At 44.5% G+C, this 24,593-nt stretch overlaps 1 protein-coding gene across 3 annotated transcripts in view; it reads right to left on the minus strand.

The window, feature by feature from the left end:
* Positions 1–4,670: 4,670 nt before the first annotated feature.
* The window catches only part of Lrch1 (leucine rich repeats and calponin homology domain containing 1), a 193,488-nt gene continuing 173,565 nt past the window's right edge, over positions 4,671–24,593 (minus strand). Inside the window, exons 18-19 of one of the 3 annotated variants that reach the window (XM_051160833.1) lie at positions 23,405–23,482; positions 4,671–5,733 (exon numbers count right to left, since the gene is read on the minus strand). In XM_051160833.1, coding sequence (XP_051016790.1) covers positions 5,623–5,733; positions 23,405–23,482 — 189 coding nt within the window. In that variant the 3' untranslated portion in view covers positions 4,671–5,622. Of the gene's footprint in view, positions 5,734–13,908; positions 14,414–23,404; positions 23,483–24,593 lie in introns of those variants that run through there. The other 2 variants (XM_051160831.1, XM_051160832.1) reach the window with 2 other exon arrangements.

Here is a 24,593-nt window from a genome sequence, read left to right on the forward strand (position 1 = left end):
GAGGCCGTGAATTTGAGGAGCGAGTGGGAGAGATGATGCAGGATCTTAATTAAGAGAAAGGCAGGGAGCTAGACTTGAGTACAGGTTTGCAATCCCAGCTACCAGCCACTGAGGAGATGGGATACTGACTAGAGATTTTAAGACACGCCTGGGCAACGCAGCAAGGCCCCATCTCAGAGAGAAAAGAAAAACAAAAAGAAGTGCCTCGGATGCAGTTTGGTGTTAAAGTGCTGTCCAGCATGCATGAAGCCCTAGGTTCAAACCCAGACCATAAAAATAAAGGCAAGCCACCAAGGAGGTGGGATGTCTGCCATAGGCTTGTCGGACAAGGACTCGCACAAGTTTATTATAAAGGGCAAACATTCCAAATGGCTACATCACAAGAATGTGCTTCGTTAAGCAGGAAACGCAGCAACAAAATCCAATGAAATGCCGTTGTACCCCCTCCTGCGTGTCTGCAGTGAAGGTCAGAGAAACTCTTATGTTGCCAAGGCAACTGTGGCCTGCGCTGTCATTGCTGAAGGGATTGATGTTAACTAAGATCATATTATATATTATATTATATATATATTATATATAATACCCATATCCCCATATAACAATTCTACTCAAATGACCATACAAACCATACAAAGCCCATATGAAAATGGCCACAGCAGCACCAGCCACAGAAACCCAAATCTGGAGATGGGCCAGATGTCCATCTGCAACAGGATGAATAAAACTGGATACGTAATGAGATTGTCTACATTAAGGAAAATAAACATAGCAGAGTGGGGACGGAAGCAGAGTGTAAGAGGACAGTTCACTTTGAAAAGTTATCAGGGCATGCACAAAATTCATATACTTTATAGATACACGTTATTCCATATACATGTTATTCTTCAAGTATGCTTAGCATTGCAAGTACATTGAGAGCCTGCGGAAACAATATGTATACTACTTCATGAAGAATTAAAAATCCTGATGGTGCTACAAAGGACATTTACCTTGATTCTGGGTGTTAAGAGTTCATGTTGTCCTGTCGTCATGGGCCTCTTGTCACATCACCTCATGGTGAGAGACAGGAAAGTGTGTGGGGCGGGGGGGGGGGGGGGGGGAGAACATCTCTTGTGGGGGGTGTGCACGTGCGTGTTGCTGTGTGTGTGTGTGTGTGCACACACATGTGGAGGCCAGAAGTCAACCCCAGTGTCATTCCTCAGGAGCTGTCCACCTCGGTTAGTGACAAGGTCTTTCGTTAGCCTAGGGCTCGCCAATTAGGCCGGTGCTGTCTTGGCCCAGTGCTGGGATTAGGGGTATGGACCACCATGGCCAGCTTGGAACACATCGTTTTCAGGCCCCTTTCTTCTCTAAGAAGCCCTCTCGAACAATAATGGCATCTCTCTCTTACCACTCTTGCACCAGGGAATCCTCAGCAATGGATTTGTCAAGCTGCTGCTGAGCTAATCAGCAACAGCTGGCAGCATCAGGGTAACGATCTCACGCACATCGAAAGCATCTGTGGTCCCTAGGACCATGTAGATAGTTAACCTTATAGACGTCATGTAAACCTCTTCCTGTCTAGTTACTGTAATTCTTAGACTACCGTATATAGCAAATTAGCCCTTCTAACTGGCTTCTCTTCAGTACCTATGACATGTAGACTGTTACAGCTCCTGAAATATCAGCACAGAAAGCCTAACAAACACCTTGCTTTATTGCGGCTCAACTCAACAAACATTGCCACATGGTGGAGATGACAAGGTTGCCAGTTTTGGCATGCAGCCCCGCTGTATACATGTCCCCGTGGTCAAGGAGCACCAACTCCTAGTGACACACCCCACCATCACACCAGCCTGAGACCCATCCTTCACTAGGGTCTTTTCTAGAAGATCTCTGACTCGGCCAGGAGGTACAGCTTTTGGCCAGGACGTGGTCGCTAAGGCAGTGCCAGCTGTGGCCAAAAGGCCACAAATTCAAATGATGTTTGGGGCCTCATGTCCGGTTCCCCTGCAGCCTCCCCAGTGCACCTGCCCTTGCTGCCTTTCTTCCGTTGTCTTTACAGACTTCCCTTGAAGGCCTGGGCTTCTGCAAGGCACCAGAGGACAGCTCCGACTGGATGGGGCAGGAGCAAAGATGCAGCGTGTCAAATCACATCATGGGCACGTGTCATTGTTCTAGCCCAGGTAGAGGCAGAACTTGAGCAGCGGTGCTGGGTCCTGGCTCAGCACGGTGGACCTGGGTCGGTGTGTGTCGCACTTGGAGTTAGTGCTTCTACTTGCATATGCAGTTTTTCTTTTGAGACGAGATCTCATGTAGGTCAGGCCGGCCTCAAAAACAGCAACCTAAAAACGTCGGATCCCCCTGCTTGGTGCTCTGGGATTACAGGTGTGCACCATCACATCCAGTTTTGTATGTAGTGAGGGAGATTGAATCCGGGGCTTCTTACGGGCCGGGCAAGCACTCTGCCTGCAAGCGGAGCTATAGCCATAGCCGTCACCTGTATCCTCATAGCAGCTAGTCTCTCACTAAAGGGAGGGTGGATGTGTAGAGAAAACACTGGCGGGAACCCAGCAGAGGTGTGATCCAGACTTCAGTCTGCGAGAGAGCGACTGTGAGAGGAGCCAGTCCTGTGGCTTTTACAATTTGGATGAAGGAACTAAGGCATCTTTGAGATACCTCTGGAGCCATGACCCCTGGGAAGCCCCACCCCACCCGACCCCCACCTGATCATAGCAAGTTTTCTCCTGCTCTTCATGGTACCAAGTTAAGTTTTAGTTTAGGGAGAAAAATGTATTATCCTGGAGGAGGGCGGTATGTGTAGTATTTTCCCCAGTATAGTTTTATCCTAAACCTAGCAGCCGTTCAAAGACCTCCTGGAACTATAGACAGTACTGAATCTACTTTTTCATCTATATGATAAATTTTAATTTATACATCAATTTAGTAAGATTCTAACAACAACTATTAAAATAGAAATTACAATAGAATTTGTACATATTATATACATAGTTGTATTCATGTATATGATCGCTATGATCTATTTTAGCAATGGCGCCCTGAGTATGTGTGTGTGTATATATGTGTGTGGGCATGTGTGTGTGTTCAAGTGTACGTGTGCGTGCGTATGTTTATATACGTGCGTGTGTTTGCGGGCATGTTTGTTGGTGTGTATGCATGTATGTGTGTGTGTGTGATGAGTCAACATCAGCATCAGACTGATAAGTCAATCCGAAGGTGGTTGGTACAAGTTCAAAATTTTAATGGCTGTTAAATAAGAAAAAGGTTTGTCTCGCCCTGCATACATTCCGTCTACTTATTCTGTCAGCCAGCCACGCCCATTTCATTGCACATAGACACAGTGTACAAGGATTGACATCTTAGTCATTTAAGAACCGCATTCAAAAAAAAGCTCTACAAAATACTGACGCCATTTGATATGGCCAACTTCAAGAAAATACTGGAAATTAATATCAAATAAACTATTTTAATTTTGAAAAAAAAAATATCCAAAAATAATGGTCACTGAGCTTCATGTTGTCAAAAGGTACATGTAAAAATATTATTTCAGGAACCCTGATCTGCAAGGCCCTAAAGGTGCAGCATTCTAAATCCTTGTGTAGATAACCTCTGAACTCCGCTTCAGTTGAATACACTGTTTAAAAACCCTCTCTTAACATTGTTAGGCCATTTGACAAAAGGCATTTGTGCAGTACAGATGTGCAGTACAGAAAATATATTAAAATATACTTATGTTAAAGTGCACAGTACATTTGACAGGAATTGCTAGCTGCCAATCTGAATTCCCACGATCACAAGCCCTCCATCACACCCCAGTGTCAACACAGTCATGCCATGCCTCCAGACTTCTTTTGTAACCACCTTGAGGATGCCCCACTGCAGCTACTGGTACTCCACAAACTGCTAATGCCTTTGTGCAGAGGTGGAAGTGCAGTCGCTATTCACAGGCTTTTGTCAGATGAATGACTCAGGCATCCATCCATGCCTGCAACATGAGTGTGCATGGGTGTGACTCCCTCCCCACCCCCAATAATCCTATGAAGCCTTCAGTAAAGCTCTCCCACGGACAGGATGGGGCAGGCTCCTCTCCTGGGCTGGCTCCTCCATAGTCCTAATGCGCCTGTCCTTGCTCCCCACTGACTGCTCACACACTCCACTTCCAGGACCTTCCCTCAGTCTGCTTAGGTGTGCATGTAGCTGCCCACTAGAGGCTCCATGGCCCATTCACTTCCCAAGTTTCATACCATGAATCTTAGAAGTCTGGACTCTTAAAAAAAAGAAAAAGAAGAAGGAGAAGGGAGAAGGAGAAGGAGAAGGAGAAGGAGAAGGAGAAGAAGAAGAAGAAGAAGAAGAAGAAGAAGAAGAAGAAGAAGAAGAAGAAGAAGAAGAAGAAGAAGAAGAAGAAGAAGAAGAAGAAATAATAATGCTGGCTCCCTGACTCAAGCTCTTAAAACCCTTTTAGCTTGGCAGTCACCTTCCATCATCTCTATTTTCTTATTCATCTCCTCAACATCTACCTTTGGTGCTAGACGTTCCACAATTACCCAAAATACAGTGCAAATATTATACTTCAGGACACATGCTGAACACTTCCCACTTCTCTGTGTAAAAATGTGAATGTTTTGTGCGTAGCAAAAAGAAACATGAATCCGGGAAAAAAAAAAAAGCTGTTCACATTTTATCTTCAAGTTTAATATGTCTTTTTTTTTTCACATAGCTATTTACAAATAACTTTGGGGTGCTCTCTTGATTTTAGTCAGTTTACTATATTTGGGGGACAAGAGGGCTGCTGGAATGTAGGAAACAGGATGGAATGCAGAAATATAAATAAGATCAATGTTCTGCAAATCAAAAGGTTGGTAACACCTCTCAGAAAATAGCTCTCTGTCACAGAAGCACGTGTTTCTTGCTTAATTTTTCTTTTCTAAACCATATACACCAGGAAATAGGAACACTGAGACCTGGGAACTCCTACACGCCAAAGAGGCTCGAAAATAACTCAGTATTTATAATATTAAAATAAATTGTTTAACCACAAAAAAGCAGTAATAAAATAGTTTCCTAATTTACAATTTGCATCCAAAGGATGAATAACGACTCACTAATAAATAATATTTATATAAATATTTTGTATGCTGAAAATAGTTTTTCAAAAAGGCAATGATCTCAAGAGACATCTTGAAAACTTTTGGTGGCCAAAAAAACAAAAGAAAAACAAAAAACAAAAAAATCAACCAAACAAAACAACCTGATTGCATCCCCCTCCCCCCCACGGATTCTGCAAGAAGTTTGGTTTTGATCAAGCAGATGCAACTCACTGTGAAACGGTTGTGCTTGGCATTTGGTAATGGCAGCTGGTGAGTGTGGAAGGGATGAAGGAGGTTGAAAAGGCAATGGTTTGCTACTCAGTTCTCCGCCAGCTCCCTTTACTGGCTGTCAGATAAAATACCTGTCCAACTCGAACCCGGAGGGCAACTCGGAAAGGTCCTGAATCCTCCCTTGGGCTGACACCTTGTCAGTGCAGCTTGTCCCGGAACTGGCAGGAGGTTGAGTTGGGTAGCAAGAGTTAAGAGTCCCTGCTCTGGGCAGAGTCTGAGCCCACCCAGAGCAAAGGGCTTGGTCTCATGTGAATAGAGCTTTTGTGACGGTGACGTCCAACAGCGCTTGAACGGTCATGCCCACTTTGACCAGGCCTTTCTCTTCAAGGATGTGATGAGGCAGACAGAGCTTTTCCTAAGAGGAAGAAGAATACAACATCAGGTTTGGATGATGGGACTTATGACAGGAAACCATGCTGTGGGAGTTGAGTTTGCGCACCGCTGCACTGCTTCCTTCCCTCAGCCCGCGATCTTTGCCCCACCCCCCCCCAAGTGGCAAGCCATTGCTGAAGCCTTTTCTGGGTGTACAGGGACAGTGATTTCTCTCATGTGGAGGTTGTCCCAGAAAGGTTCTCAATCGTACCCAAATATGTATTAGAGCTAAACATGCAGGAAACGTCTCACTAAATAACTGAGTGATGTAGCCAAAAACTGCACAGCAACAATGTTGCAGCCTTGGCAAGCAACACTGCAAATAATCTCTTGTGTTGTAAAGGAACTCAATTATTCATTTACAGACTACAGACGGTGATAATAGTGGCCAGCCTTGATTTAATTCATTGCATGTTCTGTGATTTCTGAGGTGTGTCTGCACTGGGTGGCTGGTATTCTTTGTGGTTTAGGCACAGTCCTATACATAAGAAATCTTTTTTTTTTTTTAAGGTTTTATTCTTTTGAACGGCACTGTCTATGCTAAGCGCATGTGTGTTTTGGCTGCACGTGTGTATGTGCATCTACGCATGCCTGGTGCCTGCAGGTCTCCAGGGGCAGTGAATTTCCCAGAACCGGAGTTATGGAAGGTGGCGAGCCACCACGTGGATCCTGGGGACTGACCCTACTTCCTCTCTAAGCACAGTTAAGTGCTTTTAACCACGGAGCTATCTCTCCAGCCCTCGAGATTTTTTGTTGCTGTTTTCTAAATTTTAACCTGTCCGTGCACGTGACCGCAGCTGTCCACGGAGGCCAGAGGGGAAGCTGGACTTGTAGCCAGTTGCAGAGTTGCAGGCTGGATGGAGTGGGAGGGGCTGTATGTGGGTCCTCTGCTGGAGCGGTCCAAGTTCTTAAGCACCGCACCTATCTCTCCAGCCTCTACACAAGGCATTTTAACATGGCTCCCGAAGGCCTCTCCTTGAAGGATCTCTCATTAAACTGGCAGAGACACACAGGATACACTACGGTCTCATGTTCTTCTTTCGCTCGTGGAAACGCCTTAACACATGCTCCTCATGGAAAATGACCCAGAGTTCCTTGTGTGGACCACCTTTCATATGCCACAAAGCAGCTTACAAAACACTATGAAAAGACATTTCCCTAGGCTGTTACCCCAGGGTGGTGGTGGTGGAGGAGGTGGTAGGTGTGTGTTTTGTGTTGTGGTGGGGGGGGCAGGGAGGGAGCTTCTCCTATGGCTGTTATCTCTTTTGGTGAAAAAAAGACCCCGCAACAAACGTTTTCTTTTACATTAATGACGGCAGGTTGTCTACAGGCCAAGGCTCGGCCTCTTTGCCTCTTTCATTTTTTTTTTATTTATTTTTTTTTTTTCCCTATATAAATGAATTTTTGTATCCTTTCCCAAAGTCTCCAGAACATGTCTTCCAGACTCTGGTAATTTCCAATAAATTGGCTCTTCTTTGCTTCCTCCCTCCCTCTCCCCCCCCCCCCCAATCCTCTCCACTTCCACCTCCCCCCCATCTTTCAGTCGCCCTATAAGTAAGATCACATGGTATTTGTTTTTCTCGCCTGGCTTGTTGAAAGTAACAGCGTCCTCCAGGTTCCTGCATGTTGTCCCTAACAAGGGAATTTCTTTAGGAAGGCCCAGCAGCACTGCTGCCCTTTTAAGTAGGATCTGCACTGCGTGCAGGTGGTGGGGGGTGTTAATTAGCATCAAGCCTGGGAACAAGCCTGCCTCCTTCCACATAAAATGACGGAGGATCAGACCTTCCTGCCAATGTCCGGCCACAGACTCCTTACAAATCATCATAGACACACGGCATGTGTGCAAAAGGTTGTCTGCAGAAACTCATCTCCTCTTCTCTCTAGTTCATGTCTTTCCTGAATAAGAGAGGCTTGGAACCCAGGGCTTCGGAAATGGGCACATGTGACAGGGTAAGAACAAGTTTTCCAAGCCATCATATAGCTGTGAAGAATCAGACCGGGGCGGTCTTCTGTAATGCACTAGGCAATCATTCGAGTTGACACCGCCAGTCAGTCTAATGGTCAAATGTCAGTGCAAGAAAGGACAGAGCCTGGGAGGGATGCTGACTCGGGGGCAAGGTGAAGGCGCCTGTGACTAGATGACAATATCCTTTCCTGTCACCATCTGCACTGGCCAAGAAATCCCTCAGCTCTGTTGTTCCTCTGCCACAGCTGTTTAAAGGGGCAGAGGCATGTCTTCCTCATCCTTAACCTCCCCCAGCGCCCAAGGTCACCTGGTAGGAAATTAGAAACAGTCAGTACACTCAAGCTTCTGATTATCAGGCATTATTTTGGGAGAGAAGAGAGAGTGTATGTCAACATTTCACATCATGTGCTAAAACTAATTTTAAAATGTATTAAATAATTTTTTAAAAGCTCTATAAATTCCCTTGAGTAAAAGGGAGCATTTAATATTTTAACAAATAGGTCCTGGAGAATTTTCTAAACTACTAAGCACTTAAAGATCTATTTATTTATTATCTATTTATCTAGTTATCTTTTGTGAGTGTGTGTGTGTGTGTGTGTGTGTGTGTGTGTGTGTGTGTCTGTCTGTCTGTCTGTCTGTCTGTCTGTCTGCATGGGTTTACCACATGAGTACATGCACAAAGATGACAGAAGGTGTTGGATTCCTGGAAACTACAGTTACAGGTGGATTTGTTATGACCCATGTCTTCAAGAGCAGTCTTACCCACTGAGCCATCTCTCCAGGAAAAAAAAAAAAAAAAAAAAAAAAAAAAATTCTCCATAAAAAAGTAATTACAAAATGTAAAGAAAAGACCAAAACAATGTAAACATAAAAAGTGAGGTTTCCATGTGAAGCGTGTGTGGGTGGGTGGGGAACCAATTTAACGGAAAGATAAACAAAAAGTCTGCAAAAACGTGTGTCAGCATCAAGCTACAAAGGACTCTGTGATACATCCTCAACCAGAATACTGAGAGATCACCAGGTGAGTGGAAGGGACACCCAAATGCAGGTGGGGAAGTTTAAAGCCTACCAATGCCACAGGAAACTCTCCATCAGTTAGTAAAATTTCACAATAGCTTTGCCTGAGGCAGTGGCAAGACATTCCACTGTCAGTCTAACCTACCTGCATGACAGCTCGGCCCACACCCATGCTCAGGACACTTACATTAGCCTGCATTTGGTCAAAACTGTCTTAACACAAATCTTATTCTGTATAGGGCTCAGTGGCTCATGCGGTTTACTGAGTCCTATACTCAAAGTGAAAAAGAACATGGCTTTTCAGAATGGCACCATCTTCAGCATGGAAAAACCTTAACTGGATATCATTAGGTCAAGGACCACCTGTAAATACAAACAGAAGCATACCCCCCCCCCATTACCATTCCTTTTTCCTTTCATTCAGGCCCATCCAGAGACAGCCTCAGATCATGCTGATGGCTGGGAGTTATCTAAGAAAACTAGCCCAGAAGGCCAGAAGCCCTGTAAAGGTGCATCGGTCATGAGTTTTCCACCACAGAGCTGGGACGAACGTGGGAGCTACAGCGCGTGCCCACCCTTTGTGAGGATGAACACAGGAGAGACCCTGCAGAGATGGGGAGCAGGAGACACCGACTTGTGCACCTCTGCAGAGGGGGCTCAGAAGGTGGGGCGGGACGGGAGTTCCTGCGGATCACACTGGGGCCAGGAATGGCACAGAACAGCAAGGGCTTCAAAGAGCCAGGCAGGTCAGGTGTGCCACCTCAGGAGACCCCAGTGGCGAAGGAACTTAAAGCAGCAAGGGGCGCATGGGGACTGACTTTACATGAACTGTCACAGGATACCTGGGGACTTGTTGAAAATGTGACAGAGACACCCAGCATATCCGTGGACATCCTACGTTGTTATTTTTTTAAACAGTGAAATCCCAAATACTATCCTGCTTATCAGTAAGATGCTTTTCACAACAGGTGGATCCTGTTACTTCCCCAGCACTGGGATCAATTAGGTTCTTCCATTTACGCTCTTCTGAGCCATAGCAAATAAGGTTTAAAAAGGCAGACAAGCCATAGGAAAAAATATTGCTAGCTGTGAGGAATATGGCTGGACTGCTGTCGACAGTGGCTCTCCTCTCGCTGCCACTTTCCTATGATGATTATCAGTAGCCATCCCTACTTCTAGGCCAGCCACTAGTCTAAAACAAAGCCCTTCACACCAGCTTATTTCCCTCGGTTCATCCTGTTTTTTAAAGTGAAACATTCAATGACTGAATTATGTGACTTTAATGCAGGAGACGGCAAAGGTCCAGCTTTGCCCTCAGGGTGGAGCTCTTGCCTCTTCTCCCTGCGATTCTTTACGTGGCAGCAGCAAGGCTGCTCTCCAGCCCCTTCTCTCCCTAGAACATGTTAGCCACACACACCCATCCGTCCACACCTAGCTCACGCACTTTTCTCATCTTAGTGTAGACATTACTCTTTCAGGGGATCTGCATGGGCTCCCTCATGAATGCCATGCCCTTTCTTTTTCTTTTTCCTTTTTTTAAAGATTTATTTATTATGTATACAGTGCTCTGCCTGCATGTCAGCCTGCAGGTCAGAAGAAAGCAGCAGATCTCATTATAGATGTGGGCCACCACGTGGTTGCTGGGAACTAAACTCAGGACCTTTGAAAGAGCAGCCAGTGCTCCTAACGCCTGAGCCATCTCTCCACCCATGCCCACTTTCTATGTGTTTTACAGAATCCAGTAATTGCCTGGTCCTTCTTGCTGAATCCCTTTTTGTTTCCTAAGAAGCCATTTAATCAGGGGTCCACAACTAGAATCTGCAAGCTAATCCAATTCCCCAGCCTTTCTTTTCTTTGTGTGTGTGTGTGTATGTGTGTGTGTGTGTGTGTGTGTGTGTGTGTGTGTATGTGAATAAAGTTTTATTAGCACACAGAACCGCTCACTGGCTCATGTGTCCTGTATGGCAGCATTCATGCTTCAGTGGCAAGCTGAGTAGTTGCAATACAGACCATCACCCTAAAAAAAAAAAATCGTAAAATATCTGTCCTTTGGTCCTGTCCCCCTCCCCCAATGCTGAAACCTGGTATGAACTACAGACTTTCTGAGAGCAAGGCCATGATCTTGGGCACTATTTTATCTGCAGAACCTCTGGGCCAGTACACAGTTCGCGTTCAGTATACAAGACATAACTCAATGAGAACCACTGCCGGGAAAGCCGAGGGCTGGGAGAACAGCACAACACAGAGTCCACCTACCTAAAGGGCTGTCCTGTCGAAAGGAAACGTTGAAAAAAAAAAAAAAAAGAAACTTTGAAGTCTCAAACCTAGCCTCTAAAACCAAACCCCCTAAAAGAAAATTCTATTAAAATATTTTTCAGGCCAGGCGTGGTATTGCACATCTTTAATCCCAGCACTCGGGAGGCAGAGGCAGGCAGATCTTGGTGAGTTCAAGGCCAGCCTGGTCTACAAAGTGAGTCCAAGACAGCTAAGGCTACACAGAGAAACCCTGTCTTGAAAAACAACAACAACAACAAAAATCCAGGCAATGTAGACACAGATTAGAGGTAGCTAATGCACTTAGCATATGCAAGGCAAGGCCCTGGGTGGACTTCGTAGCACCCAAACTTTTTTACCTAACCTATAACCAAGCATTTTGTCACTCTCAGGCTCTTACAATTTTAGCTCAGACTGGGACTGGTGTTAACTTGGGAGATAATCCGCCAACGGACCATTTCTCGACATGCAAACAGCATCATGATATCAAGTGTATTTATTCAACCACTGTTGCTGATAAAACTCCACTCAGGTTGTGCTGCTTGGGGATTTCACAGGCCTGCTTGCTTTTGTTTTGGTTTTGCTTTTGTTTTAAACTGGTCCCTTTTCTGGAGTGTTAAGGACAATGAAGTGAGAATGGACCCGAAGTCCAGAAGGAACAATTAGAAAGTGTGGCTGTCACAAATTCTAGAAATCCTGACACCGAGTAAAACACTTCCTACCGATCGCAGGAACCAAAGAGACACATCACCAATGGCTACCACAAAACGAAAACAAAAACAGCTGTGTCTTTTTTATCATGTGTTAGAAGGGGAATACTTAAAAACACTCTTTCTCATGAGAAGATGGGAGATTTAGCAGGCGGGACAAGCCATACAACTGAATCCCCACAGGACGATTAGTCAGGTGTCCCCAGCTGGGCTGCAATGGCAGGTGTCACGTATGCTCGTGAGCTGGTGTGCGGTACTGTGGAGAGGCAGCACAGAGAGGCCTGCTGTTCCAAATGGATATTAATGGCTTGCTGCTAATGAGCAAAGTGACTCACTGGAAGTTCCGCCTGAAGGGCTGAATTAATTATGTTCTGTGACTGACCATTCTCCATAATGGGGAAAAAATTGTCACACAGCAAACCCCAAGGAGAGTAGCACATTAGGGTGTAAATTAGTGACATGAAAAATGAAAGTGTGGCCAAGGAATCCTTGGGCTGCAGGGGAGAAATACATGGGAAGTTAATGTTGAAGATCAAATTGAATCTCATGAGACTGTCTTACTCGCTTGATTCTTTATTGATGGTATTTGCCCTTGAGCCAGCAGCACAGTATGCTTTCTTCCCCCCCCCCCCACCATAAAGGAGAGGGAAAAACCCCAAACAAACTGTGGTGATCACTGAAGGAAAGTCCCCATGCATGGCAGGGCTGGGTGGGAATGCCAAGGGCCACTGGGGGTACCTATGAATAAATGTATCAATGGGCCAAGAAAAAAAAAAAGAGCTTGGATTAGTCACCCAAAATTGTGTTTATTAAGCAACTTATGGCTCAGGGTGCTCACAGACACTGTACAAAGGGATTTTTATTGTTACAGATGGAAAAGTACAAGATATAGCACCAAAGGCAATTCAGCAAATCTGTGGTTATTTAGACACAACTCATGTCCAACAATGTCCACATACCCTGTGTTCACCACTCAACACAAAGCTGGGAGGAAAAAGGCTCAGGCAGTCTAACGTCTTAAAGAATGGTTCTTGTTTTCTTTAAAAAAAAAAAAAAATCAGATTTGATTTAGCAGCAAGGACTCTTTATATAAATATATCCCTCCAAGTACGGAGGACTTTCAGAATCTCATCCCCTGTTATCATGAATATGTTCAGAAAAATAAAATAATTTTCTTAGCAGCCGAAGCTGAGGAACATCTGTGTCTCAGCAAACTAGACATTTATCTCGAGGACATTAATTCCATCATCTTCCCAACCCTAGAAAGAGGATATAAAAGGAGGCAGACGGTGGTGGCTAGAGCTTGCAGCAGGGACTTCTCATGTTGTGAAAAGCATCTCTAGACTCTGCAAGATCTCGGCCTACATTAGAGTCTAAAGGTTTTTCTTTTGTTTTGTTTTCCTTTAATTAAAAGCTCATCACTTTGCTCCAAAAGCTGTGGTTGATACGCAAGCCTTTAAAACTGACTTAAAAAACAGCCAGTTGGCTCGTTAATATCACTGGAAATTATAGGCCAAATGGACATTCAAAGAAAATGGAGAAACAACAATTGTCTAAAATAAGAGCAATCTTATTATTGGGTGCTGCTATTGTAACCCAAGGCCCCGGTGCCAAGAATCTTCCAAGACCCATAGATTTATTTGAAACGGATCTGAGGTGATGCAATATATCAAAAAAGTAAAACGACTCATCTCACTGTGCAAAAATAGAAATCCCTTCTAGAAAACCCTTTTCTCTGTCCAGAACAGACCTAACAAAAAGAAAAGGCCTTGTACGCAGATCCGCCAGGTGGCGCTCTACCAGGAAGGCACTTCCTCAGACAATGGCTGCACAAGGCAGAGAGGGTTTGCTCAGAAGGACATGGGTGGCGACCCTTGGGGTGCCCTTCACAACCCTCTTGCAGCGAACAGTGAGGACTCCACCTAACCAGCCAGCAAAGCGGTCATTCTCCAGATAAGACTCCTCAACTTGGTCAACAATGTTATTATCAGAGATTTTTATAAATCACACTGGGCCCAGACGCTGGCTTCTTGTGTCTGCAAGGCCAATTCCCAGTCAATTCCCAGTCCTGAATTAGGACTGGGCTCAAGTATCAAGACTCCCATATGCTAAATCCAGCCTGTTCGGTCCTGGTTCCCCTTCCCCGCTACCCAGAGCAGCCAAGGCTCATGGGAGAGACCAGAGACCAGGCCCCACAGCAGCATTGCTGCCCCGCACTACGTACATGAAGGAGCATGAGGTACGGACTTAAAGGCTTTCGCTGTCGTTGTTGCTTTTCAGTTAAATGCAAGAAATTACCCAAATGGGAACTGCATTCTACAAAGTCTGTGCTTCTGGGAAAAATCTGGTTTATAAATGTTTCAAAACGCGATAGTTTACTGAAGAGATGACAGGGATGGGAGTTTGCAAGGCAAAGGCTCCAATGGAGGAAGGAGCTGGGATGGACCAGGGTGCCAGAGCAGAGCGTTTGAGCGGAGCGCATGCAGGCGTTACGCGGACAGAGCATTCCAGCGATAAGTGATATAGGCCAGTATTATAAAGAGAACATGGACAAGACAGAAGCCTATAAGGTCCCTGGAGCGGAGGGCAGAAGTTGATTGTGGGGGTTTCTCCCCGAGTGCCAGCAGAGTGTCAACAGTCTTTCGAATGTGACGAAAATCCAACAGCAGGATGTCACACGGAGAGCAGAGGTCGGCCTAATCCGAGGGCAGCCATTAGAACAGAAAGAGACAGTGGATACAATTAACAACACAGGGAAGATCAACTGGAAAGAAGCACACATTTTTTTTTTTTTTTTTTTTTTTTTTTGGTTACTAGCAAACAGCAGGGGTCAACCCTTATTTCAAGTATGTAAGCCAAGTCAAAAGTAAAGGTGTGTACTACCATGCTGGGTCTGAACCAGGATTTTAAGGCATGGAGCTCAACATTAACAGTAATTATAACTGATATGCCAGTAAGAAAGAAAAGTTGTCTTTTGCTTTCAGCTTAAATGAAGACTGACAATATCCATGACATATTTCACAAATACAATTTCCAAATGAGCAAAGCATTTAAAATACATATTAGATGTCTATATGCATATTTTTATATACCTTGCTGGTGTATTAGCCTTTTATCATAATGTCCTAGTTAAGCACAGCAATCCCAACTGAGAGTCTATTCTAAGTCAAGGGCTCATCTTGCCTGTATCCTCTGAGTTCAGCCTGGTACACTCAGGCAAGATACCACCCTTATGGTGGTAGAGATACTCTTACCAAATGATAAAGATGTTAATTACAGATAATTTAAAGATGCTGTGTGTGTGTGTGTGTGTGTGTGTGTGTGTGTGTGTGTGCGCGCGCGCGCGCGCGCGCGTGCAGTACCCACAGAGGCCAGAAGAAGGTACCCAGTGCCCTGCGAGCTGTCCCACTTTGGTGCTGGGGACAGAATTCCAGTTCTCCTTAAGTGCTCTCAGCTGATAAGCTACCTCTCCAGGTCCAACACAAGATATCTGAAGATTAACCAATCATGTTCTACCCAGTCTCACACGTTTTCTTGGTGGGTCCCAACAATCCAAGATTGTTCAGAGACCTTCCAAGAAGTAACACAGCCACATATGTAACCTGGATCTTCTGGTGGGGGCAGGGGCGGGGGGAGCAGATGCTGACTAAGAACGGAGAGGTGGGAAATATCTGCTTGCCACAGACAAGACACAGGAAGAAGGGCCTAGTGTTGTGCTATACTTGACCAGGAAAGTCTGAGAAAAGCTGACATCAAAAGGCTTTAAACACAAACTGAAATATGACTTTCTCAGGGTATTTCCACGGTAGAAGCAAATCCCTCTGCCGGGGTGGTGGCACTGATACATAATCCCCAAGGGCTGGAAGGCTGTGAGTCCGGGGTCAGCCTGAGACACATAACCAGACTCTGTCACAACAACAAAGCAAAACCAAGTAAGAATACCAAGAAGGCCCGCTAGTCAGCTGCCTGGTGGTACTGTTGCTGGGGGGTGGCAGGGAGCGGGAGTCAGGCTGCCTTGCAGTTTGGGGTTACTTCTCCAGTGAGGCAGGCACTCTCAGAAGCACACTTCTGGGTAGGTAAAGGACTCGGAGCATCCTTTTCAGTGAAGAGATATTCTCACCACATCATAGAAGCCAGGCCCAGTTAAAGCAAATAAACTCGAATTGAAGCAACTATGGGTCTCGGGCTATGATTGGTTGTTTATGTTAAATTATGACCTCCAAGAAATAAACAATCAGGGCTATCTAAGCCTGGTTGTGAGGCCAATCACCGTGTGGAATGTGGAGGGCTGCTGCAGCCAGGCCACCTCACTGCCTGCAACCCTAACCCTCAGAGCAAGGCTAACCATGAAGGAAATTCCTGAGACAACTGGGGTTTCCTGACCCCTTGTGCTTTCCCAAAATTAGCATCAATGAGAGGAATTCTGAGGTTAGAATACTCTTTTATCTCCGAGAATTGAATTTGAAAACACCAAAGCAGGGAATATACAGAGGCTAAACAGCCTCATTTTTCTTTTTTTTTTTTTCTTTTTTTTTTTTTCTTTTTTCTTTTTTTCTTTTCAGAATGCATGTAATGACCGAAAACATTTGCAAAACAGTTAATTCACTCAAAAATCATCTGAGGCAAATGTTGATTTAATTTCTCATTATAAAGGGGGAAAAAAAAATCACAACCGGCAGAGTCTAAAGAATCAGCTTAGATTAGACCCAAGTATGTGACTGAAATTGCTAGTACGCTAAACTCATTGAAAACAGACAGAGCTGGCTATGTGCCTCGTTTTCACGGAAGAGCTGGATGTCTGCCCGTCTGAAAATTTATTATTATTTTTTTAATAGGCAAGAGTCTCATCGTGTAGTTTCAGCTATCCTGTAACTCACTATGTATACCAGACAGGCCTTGAAATCACAGAGCTCTGCTGCCTCTGCCTCCTGAGCATGTGCCACCAGCTAAATTATTTATGACTGTTCTTTTGCCATGTGTTAGCTTATGTGCCATACACACACACACACACACACACACAGCCATATTTACCCCCTCCAGCTGGTCCCCTTCCTCCACCCCCTCTACTTTGACACTGTTGCTGTTGTTACTACAACCTGATCTGCACGCAGTGTCTGTCATTCTGAGTCAGATGACAATCTCCAGTCAGTCCCACCCATTTTCCTGCCCAATGACATCAATTCATTCTCCTCATCTGCTGAAGGAAAAGAGCCCTGAGCAGATGTTTCCTACCCACCTGACTGCTGATGGGCACCTAGGCTGATTCCACGCTTGCCTATGGGAAACAGTGCTCGCACGGGTGTGCGGGTACCTTTGTGGAATGCTGCTCGGGGGTTCCTCCAAGTGCACACCCAGGGGCAGTACAGCTGGGTCACGTGGAAGTCGTAGTGGCTGGTGTAACATTTCTATCCACTTGTTAATTGATGCTTTTGTTCATGTCTTTTTCTTAATGCCAGCCACTCTGGCAGCGATGGTTTTGTTTTTAAAATTCCTGGATGGGTTAGGCATGATAAACAGTTTTTCCCAGGTTATCCATCAGCCATTTGCACTTCTGAGAATGGCCTCCTCCGTTCACTCACCTGATTATTCACGGAGCTCTCTTACTCTTAAGAGTGTTTCGTTGGGGCTATTTGAGTTCTTTTTATATTTCAGCTATTAACCTCCGTTGGCTGAGTGGTTGGCAAACGCTTTCTGTACTTGCTTGGCTGGGAAGAGCCCTTTAATCTGACAAAATCCAGTTGGACAGTTGTTGCTGTCATATCTTGAACAAGTGAAGTCTTATTCAGGGTCATTGTCTACCCCTTCACCTTGAAAGTGTTTCCTCTGGTGCTTTCAAGTCTTCACGAAGACTTTTGATCCAGTTTTCACTGACTTTTATACAGGATGAAAGAAGTGGGTCTCGTTTACTCTTCTGGGTGCCAATGCCCAGTTTCCCCAGCACTGTCTGTTAAAGAGGCCATCTTGTCCTCAGAGGATGTTTTTGGGACCTTTGTCAATAACTAGATGACTATAGTTGCAAGGGTTTACTTCTGGGTCCTTTATTCACGCGCATGTGCGCGTGTGTGTGTGTGTGTGTGTGTGTGTGTGTGTGTGTGTGCGCGCGCGCGCGTGCGTGCGTAACTCTGTCACTATGGCTCTGCAGCATAGTTTGAAATGAAATTTTGCGATAAGCCACATCATTAATTTTTCTCTCCCGTGGGATTGCTTTGGATATTCTGGCTTTTTGTATCTCCATGCAAATTTTACAACTGTTCTATGAAGAATGTCATTGGAATTTTAAGGTACTAGTGATCCATTTTTTTAGTATCTTCTTCAATTTTCTTTTCTTCAGCATTTTAAAGCTTTTGTATTGTAGAGGTCTGGCACCTACCTCCTCAGTTTATTTTTCTTAGCTTTTTGTTCTACTTTATTTTGAAGGCTTTGTTTGTTTCCCAGTACCTTGGTTTTATACATGGTATACAGCAAAGCCACTGAGTTTTGTATACTGATGCTTGTACTCTGCCAAAGGTGATCGTCATATCTAAGAGTTTTTTCTCTCTTTCATTTTTGTTTTTTGTCTTTTGAGACAGGGTTTCTCCTGTGTAGCCTTGGCTATCCCGGAACTCACTCTGTAGACCAGGCTAGCCTTGAACTCAAGAGAGCCACCTGCTCCTGCCTGCTGAGTTTTCTTAACTCCAGGCTGATGGTAGTGACAGCGTGACGCTTTCCTTACCTGTATCACTTCACAAGACTGGAGAGCGCTGACAAATCTTCCTGATAATCGAGGAAGTGCTTTCTTCAATTTGTCCTCAATCTACAGCTATTGTTTTGTCACACATTGCCAGTATTACGTTAAATATGACCCTTCCAATCCTAGCTTGTTTTATTTGTTTGTTTTTAGCTTTTATCACAAAGTGATACGGAATTCTGTCAAAGACCATTTCTGCATCTATTGAATTGCCCCATGATATACTTCCTGACTGCCATCCCTACAGTGAAACCAGGTTGCCACGATTCATCTTCGTAGTGTTGAATTTGTTTTACTGAAGAAAACTGGTTTGTGGTTTGACTTACTAGTGTGGCTGTTCGGATCCAAATACCAGCTTTGTAGAATGATGGGGAATTTTGCTCCTTCCCTGTCCATTTTATGCAGTAGGCTGAAGAGTATTTGTGATGGCTAGTGTTGGCCGTCACCTTGGCATACCGGGGGAGAGGAAACCTCAGGAGAGGAATTTCCTCTATCTGACTGGGCCTTGAACATGTCTGTGGGGCACTTGCTTGATTGCTAACTGGGGCAGGAGTGCCCGGTCCACTGTGCATGCTGCTAGCCCTGGGGAGGTGGGTCTGGACCACAGAAGAACCGTGACTGCATGAGCCGGTGCAAGCAAGCCAGTAAACAGTGCCCTTCCACGGTCTCAGCTTCAGTTCTTGCTGTGAGTTTCAGCTCTGGCTTCCCTGGCTGATGGGCTGTAACCTGTAAGCCAAGTTCACTAGCTCCTCGTCAGAGCTGTTTTTGTGTAGTTTTAAACAACAATTGCCCATGGGCTCATCTATTTGAATGCTTATTCAAGAATGGCACTAGTTGAGAAGGATTAGGACGTGTGGCCTTGTTGGAAGAAGTGTGCCAGGTGGAGGTAAGCTTTGAATGAAGTTTCAAAAGCCCAAGACAGCCAGTGTCTGTCTGTCTCTGTCTCTCTCTCTCCCTCCCTTTCTCTCTCCCTCTCCCTCTGGAACTGCCACTCAGGATGTAGCTAGCTCTCAACCACTTCTCCAGCACCATATCCACCCACATGCAGTCATGCCCTCCACCACGATGGACTAAACATTGGAAGCTGTAACCAAGCCCCAACTGAATACTTTCTGCTATTAGAGTTGCCTTGGTCATGGTGTCTTTTCATAGCAATACAACCGTGTTTTATTACAGCAACATAAAGCAAAGCAGGGCAGAAACGGATGCCAGTGTGGGGGATGGCTGTGATGGGCCTGACCATGAGGCTTTCATACCTTGGACGGTTTTGTGGGAGGAAGGTAGAGGGTTTTGAAGCCTTGGCTAGAAAAAGCCATTGAGTACACAGAGCTCAATGACCTACTGTAGGGGGCTTGGAAGATGATGCTCAGAATGCTACTGACAGTAGAGGCCTGACTTGTGACATTCCAGAAGGAAGTTTGCGACTCCCTCCAAGACTTTATCTGCGCTGGTTGTGTGATATTTCCAATTAAGAATCTGTGGAATCTGGTCAGCTACAAACAACAAGAGACTAGTGCCACTGAGGTGAGGTGAAACATCTGCTTTACTGGGACAACCAATGCTGGTTAGCTGGCGCTGAGAAATCATCTGTGGTTGAAAAAGAGACCATCACCATAGGGGTAAAGTCTTCTAGGAAGCGCTTTTGAAGGTCAGCACACAGAGGCTGTGGTCCAGCCCGGCGGCCAGGGCTGCACACCAGTTTGGCAGCAGAATTTGGTAAATAATGTGTGAGCGTCTCTGTATGGCCCTGGGTTTGAAGGGGTCGTGGAGAGCAGCTGAGGTTTGACTTTGTGTGGTAATGGTCAGGGTCTCCCTGGGAAGAGAGCAGGAGAGGCCCCTGGTGAAGACAGAGCCTCAGTTAAACGGCGACTCAGGGATTAAAGGGGTCATAGGAAGAAGCTGAGGCTTGTCATCACGAGGGGCCAAATGACAGCACTAGTGAAGGTTGCAGCCTCAGTTGCCTGGAAATCCTGGAATATCAGAGGTGCCAGGATCATGGAGTGTCTGCCAGGGACAGTGGCAGGTGGGGAATGAAGATGGCCTGAGTCTCCAAGGCAAGCTGAATGCAGTGTAAAAGGTGGAGCCAGAGGCGTAGGACTGATCAGTCATTACACCTGTACAGTCTCCTAAACCTTCACGGCACGTGTAACACAGGGACACTTTTACTATTACTTTCAGTAAAAAAAACAAAACAAAACAAAACTCACTACAAAACACAAGTCCAAATACTAAAAGATGGTACAAAGGAGAAAACTTCCAAATATAATCCACCAAACTCCATTTGGTGCAGAAACTGAGGTCCACCCAATGGCCTGTCCTTGTGGATTTGGAATGGAAGCTAGTGCCTTCGAATCCTCCCGAAGGGACTGGGTGGCCAATAAGGCAGGAAGGGCCACCACTGCCAATGTGACCATACCCACTGCTGTCTGGGTCAACCTGAGAAGCTACCAGTAATATTCCCAAAGTAGCCCAAATGTGGGATGATAGCCAAAAATGAACGTGCTGCATGCAAACCAGAGGGCAGGAGGACCAGGATGACTCAGAAATGACAAAGGAAGCTCAGGTGCGTAAGTAGCTTCATGGACCCAAGACTTAACCAGACTTGGATTCTTGGGTGATTCCAAGACTCTATTCTTGAATAACTTAGGAGCCCACCAAGCACTGTCCTCAAGGCCACAGTGATGCTTGCACGGAGGACAAAGACAGCTGCAAATCTGACCCCTAGCCTCAGCCCCATACATGGTACCACTGTTGCCTGATACTGCCTACAGCTCTGAATCGAGCCACCAAAGAAGCAGTGTGTGCACAAGAGCCAGCCCAGAACTGCTCTGCCACCCTACCGTAAGGAACTGTGTCCACCTGACTGTCTCAGCCACGCCCTCTACTAAGATGCTGCCTTACCGTATCCCATAGAGGCACATTTCCTGGATAATCAACAGCCCACAGTCTGGTTCTGAGGATCAACCGTTCAACTGTACATGAATATTTCACAAATACTGACCAACTCTGGGGCAGATATCTAAGGTTATACTGGTGGAGGCTTCTTTCAAAAAAAAAAATCGAATAAACTATGAAAGTAAGAACAGTTTTAAAAATCCCTCCCACTCCTGACAACTGACTTTGCACGGAATCTGCTCAGCCCTCGCATCTATCTCGATGTAGCTGATCGACTGTACAAACTGTTTATGCTGACTTGAGGCCGGAGTTCCGAAGCCTGACTCTATCACAGAGCAGAACTAACCAGAGTCTTAGAGAGCAGGTGAACTCCAGTGTCATGCCCTTGAGTGAGGCATTCCCCCATGCACATGTGAGGTGAAAACACTCTGCTGGGAACAAACAGCGACAGGTCACCGCTAGTCGCCTTCCGATTGGGGGTTTCTGGTTTTCCACTTAAGTAGGCCTTCCCTGCTGAAAGTCACTTACAGCTTTAAAGGTGACCGAGTACAAACAACGGGGTCATAGGATCCTAGCCAAGTGTCATTCGTGTTGCTTTACTCTTCTTGGGGACTGTGAGTTGCCTGTCACTGTTAGGGGCACCATGATAGGCGGCATACTTGAGAAACTGATGTTCTGGTTTTGGTTTTTGTTTTTTATGGTAATTTAACTTCCTTTTCTCACTGGAAGTGAGCACATCTCATTGTGTCCCAGGGTAAGCCAACAGACAGTGACAAGAACGATCCTAGAAGGATCCTTCATAATTCATAGGGGCTTTCTAGTGCAGACACAAGCAATTTATCCTCTGAAACTGGCTTGCACGGTCCAGTTCACAGTGTGGGGAGATCCTATTAGCCCACAGTAGAATCAAATTATCAGAAAAACTGTGTTTTAACAAATGACTGAAGCCCAGAGGGTTTGCACAACATTCAAGCACACAAAAACACCACAGAGCTGAAAGCAGAACTGATCACAGAGATCACAGTATATAAAAATTAGATTTTGTCTTTCAAAAATTGAATCGGGTCAAGTTTCTTTTCACTGATAGAGCTTGATGTAAGAACACTTCACTAATAACCCTCGAATCCTCCTACTAACCTACCCCAAAGCCAAAATAATAGAGAGAGAGAAAAAAAAATGGAAAACGGGGATCGGAGGAGAGCAATACAGCTGTGGCATCAATTTTAACGACCTTGTGTCCTATGCTCTGAAATGTGATTCACAAGCTCAGAGTCTCACAGAGGAGATTTTTTAACTGTCATTTTTATCTCTATCATTAGGAAACACAGAAGCCATAAGAAATGTAATTTCTACTCATTTCTGTTTACCATAATGATGAAGAACATCTTAATTCATGTGGCTGCTACCTAAATCCTGAAGTTGTTTTATATTCAATTAAATAGGGAAGTCTCTAAAAGCTCCAAGCACCTGCCTGAGGATGCCATGGGACTGAGCCTGGGGCAGGGAAAAAGTGAACTGTATAATTAGGTGGCTACAGAGACATGCTGACTGGGTTTAGAGCAGACTGAAGGATAAAATGAGGGCGTGAGTAGTCAGCACATGACAAAGCCACAAGCATCGTTACCACCAATGACAACAACAGCCATCAATGCATTCTTAATCAACACTAGCATGGTTCGTATCTTAAGATGCATCTATTGGAAACAAAAGCCAGCAATCAGTTTTGCAAAGCCGCCCAGGCTAAGGAAGCCACCTGTGCCCAGTCTGGTCCTCTTAGTGACTCTATCATTTGGAAGTTTACATTTCAAAATGTGAAAATCGTATTAAATGGTTTTCCCCTTTTCCTTAGAACCGAACATATATGTAAGAGCACTTTAATTACACTGAAATAGAATAATTTCAGTTAAAAATGTATGTCACTTATTCAAGATTATTTCTTGAAACTAAAAAAAAAAAAAAAAAAGATATAAAACAAACAAACAAAAATGATGTCTATTCAATGGTTCAAACAGCTAGGTTGACGTTTTTATCAGAACATGGCCATTTGAACTAAGTCTGCTGTTACCTCAGGAACGCCAAGTTTTCTGCATGCTTCCAAGAAGTTTTCCACATTTCTCCTGCACTTGGCCATGCTGAGTTTGGGCTAAAAATATAAACATACAGAAACAAGATATTATTAAGATGAAAAGTTGGGCAGAAACATCCATCTAGAGACAAAAAAAATTACTATTATCAGTCATATTCCTGGACTGTGTGTGCATTACACAGACATCTATATATGTATGTTAATTAGACAGCTGTTTAGATAGGCACAAGTATGTAATGTAACATGCATTTTCATGTTAATAGGTTTTTCTTCTCACATGTCTAAGTATCTGTCTGTGTATGCGCATATAAACACACACACACACACTTCTGTGGGGCCATAAAATCAGAATAACCTGCTTTAGTTCCCCTAAAAATATAGCATAGACATCATCTTTCTCTACCAACGAATGTATTTTGATACAAAGGGTTAAAATCCATGAGAATAATTGTCTCCTCACCAAAAACAAAACAAAACAAAAACCTTAATTAGAAAACCACAAAGAAGCCGGGCGTGGTGGCGCACGCCTTTAATCTCAGCACTCGGGAGGCAGGCGGATCACTGTGAGTTCGAGGCCAGCCTGGTCTACAAAGTGAGTCCAGGATGGCCAAGGCTACACAGAGAAACCCTGTCTCGGAAAAAAAAAAAAAAACAAAAAAAACAAAAAACAAAAAAACAAAAAAAAAAAAAAAAAAAAAAAAAAAAAAAGAAAGAAAACCACAAAGAGGCAAAAAGCACTAAAAATAGTAGTTTTATCCCAAAGCTTCCCACTGCTGCAGTGATCTTCATGCAGATGACCTGAAAAATGTAGAAGGATAATAGGTTCATTTGATTCTTACTGAAGAAATTTTCAATGGTAAATTTTAAACACTTCCTGCCAATTTTTTAATATTCCATTATTAATTTCCTTGAAAAAGGAAAGCAGGAAGTATGGCTGACCAAAACTGTCCAGTGGAAAAACCGTGTTTAATGATGATAATGATAATGATGGTGATGACGATGATGATGGTGGTGATGATGATGACAATAATAATAATAATAGTAATAATAAAGACTTTATTGTGTTAATAGCATGAAGTGACCAAGTGAGAGCAAACTGATTCTTACTTTTCTCCTGGGGTCACAATCTACACTTCACTAAACTTCTAATCTGCAGTGTTTACTAAAA

The sequence above is a fragment of the Acomys russatus genome, chromosome 18, assembly GCF_903995435.1.
Source record: "Acomys russatus chromosome 18, mAcoRus1.1, whole genome shotgun sequence".
NCBI classification, from domain to species: domain Eukaryota; kingdom Metazoa; phylum Chordata; class Mammalia; order Rodentia; family Muridae; genus Acomys; species Acomys russatus.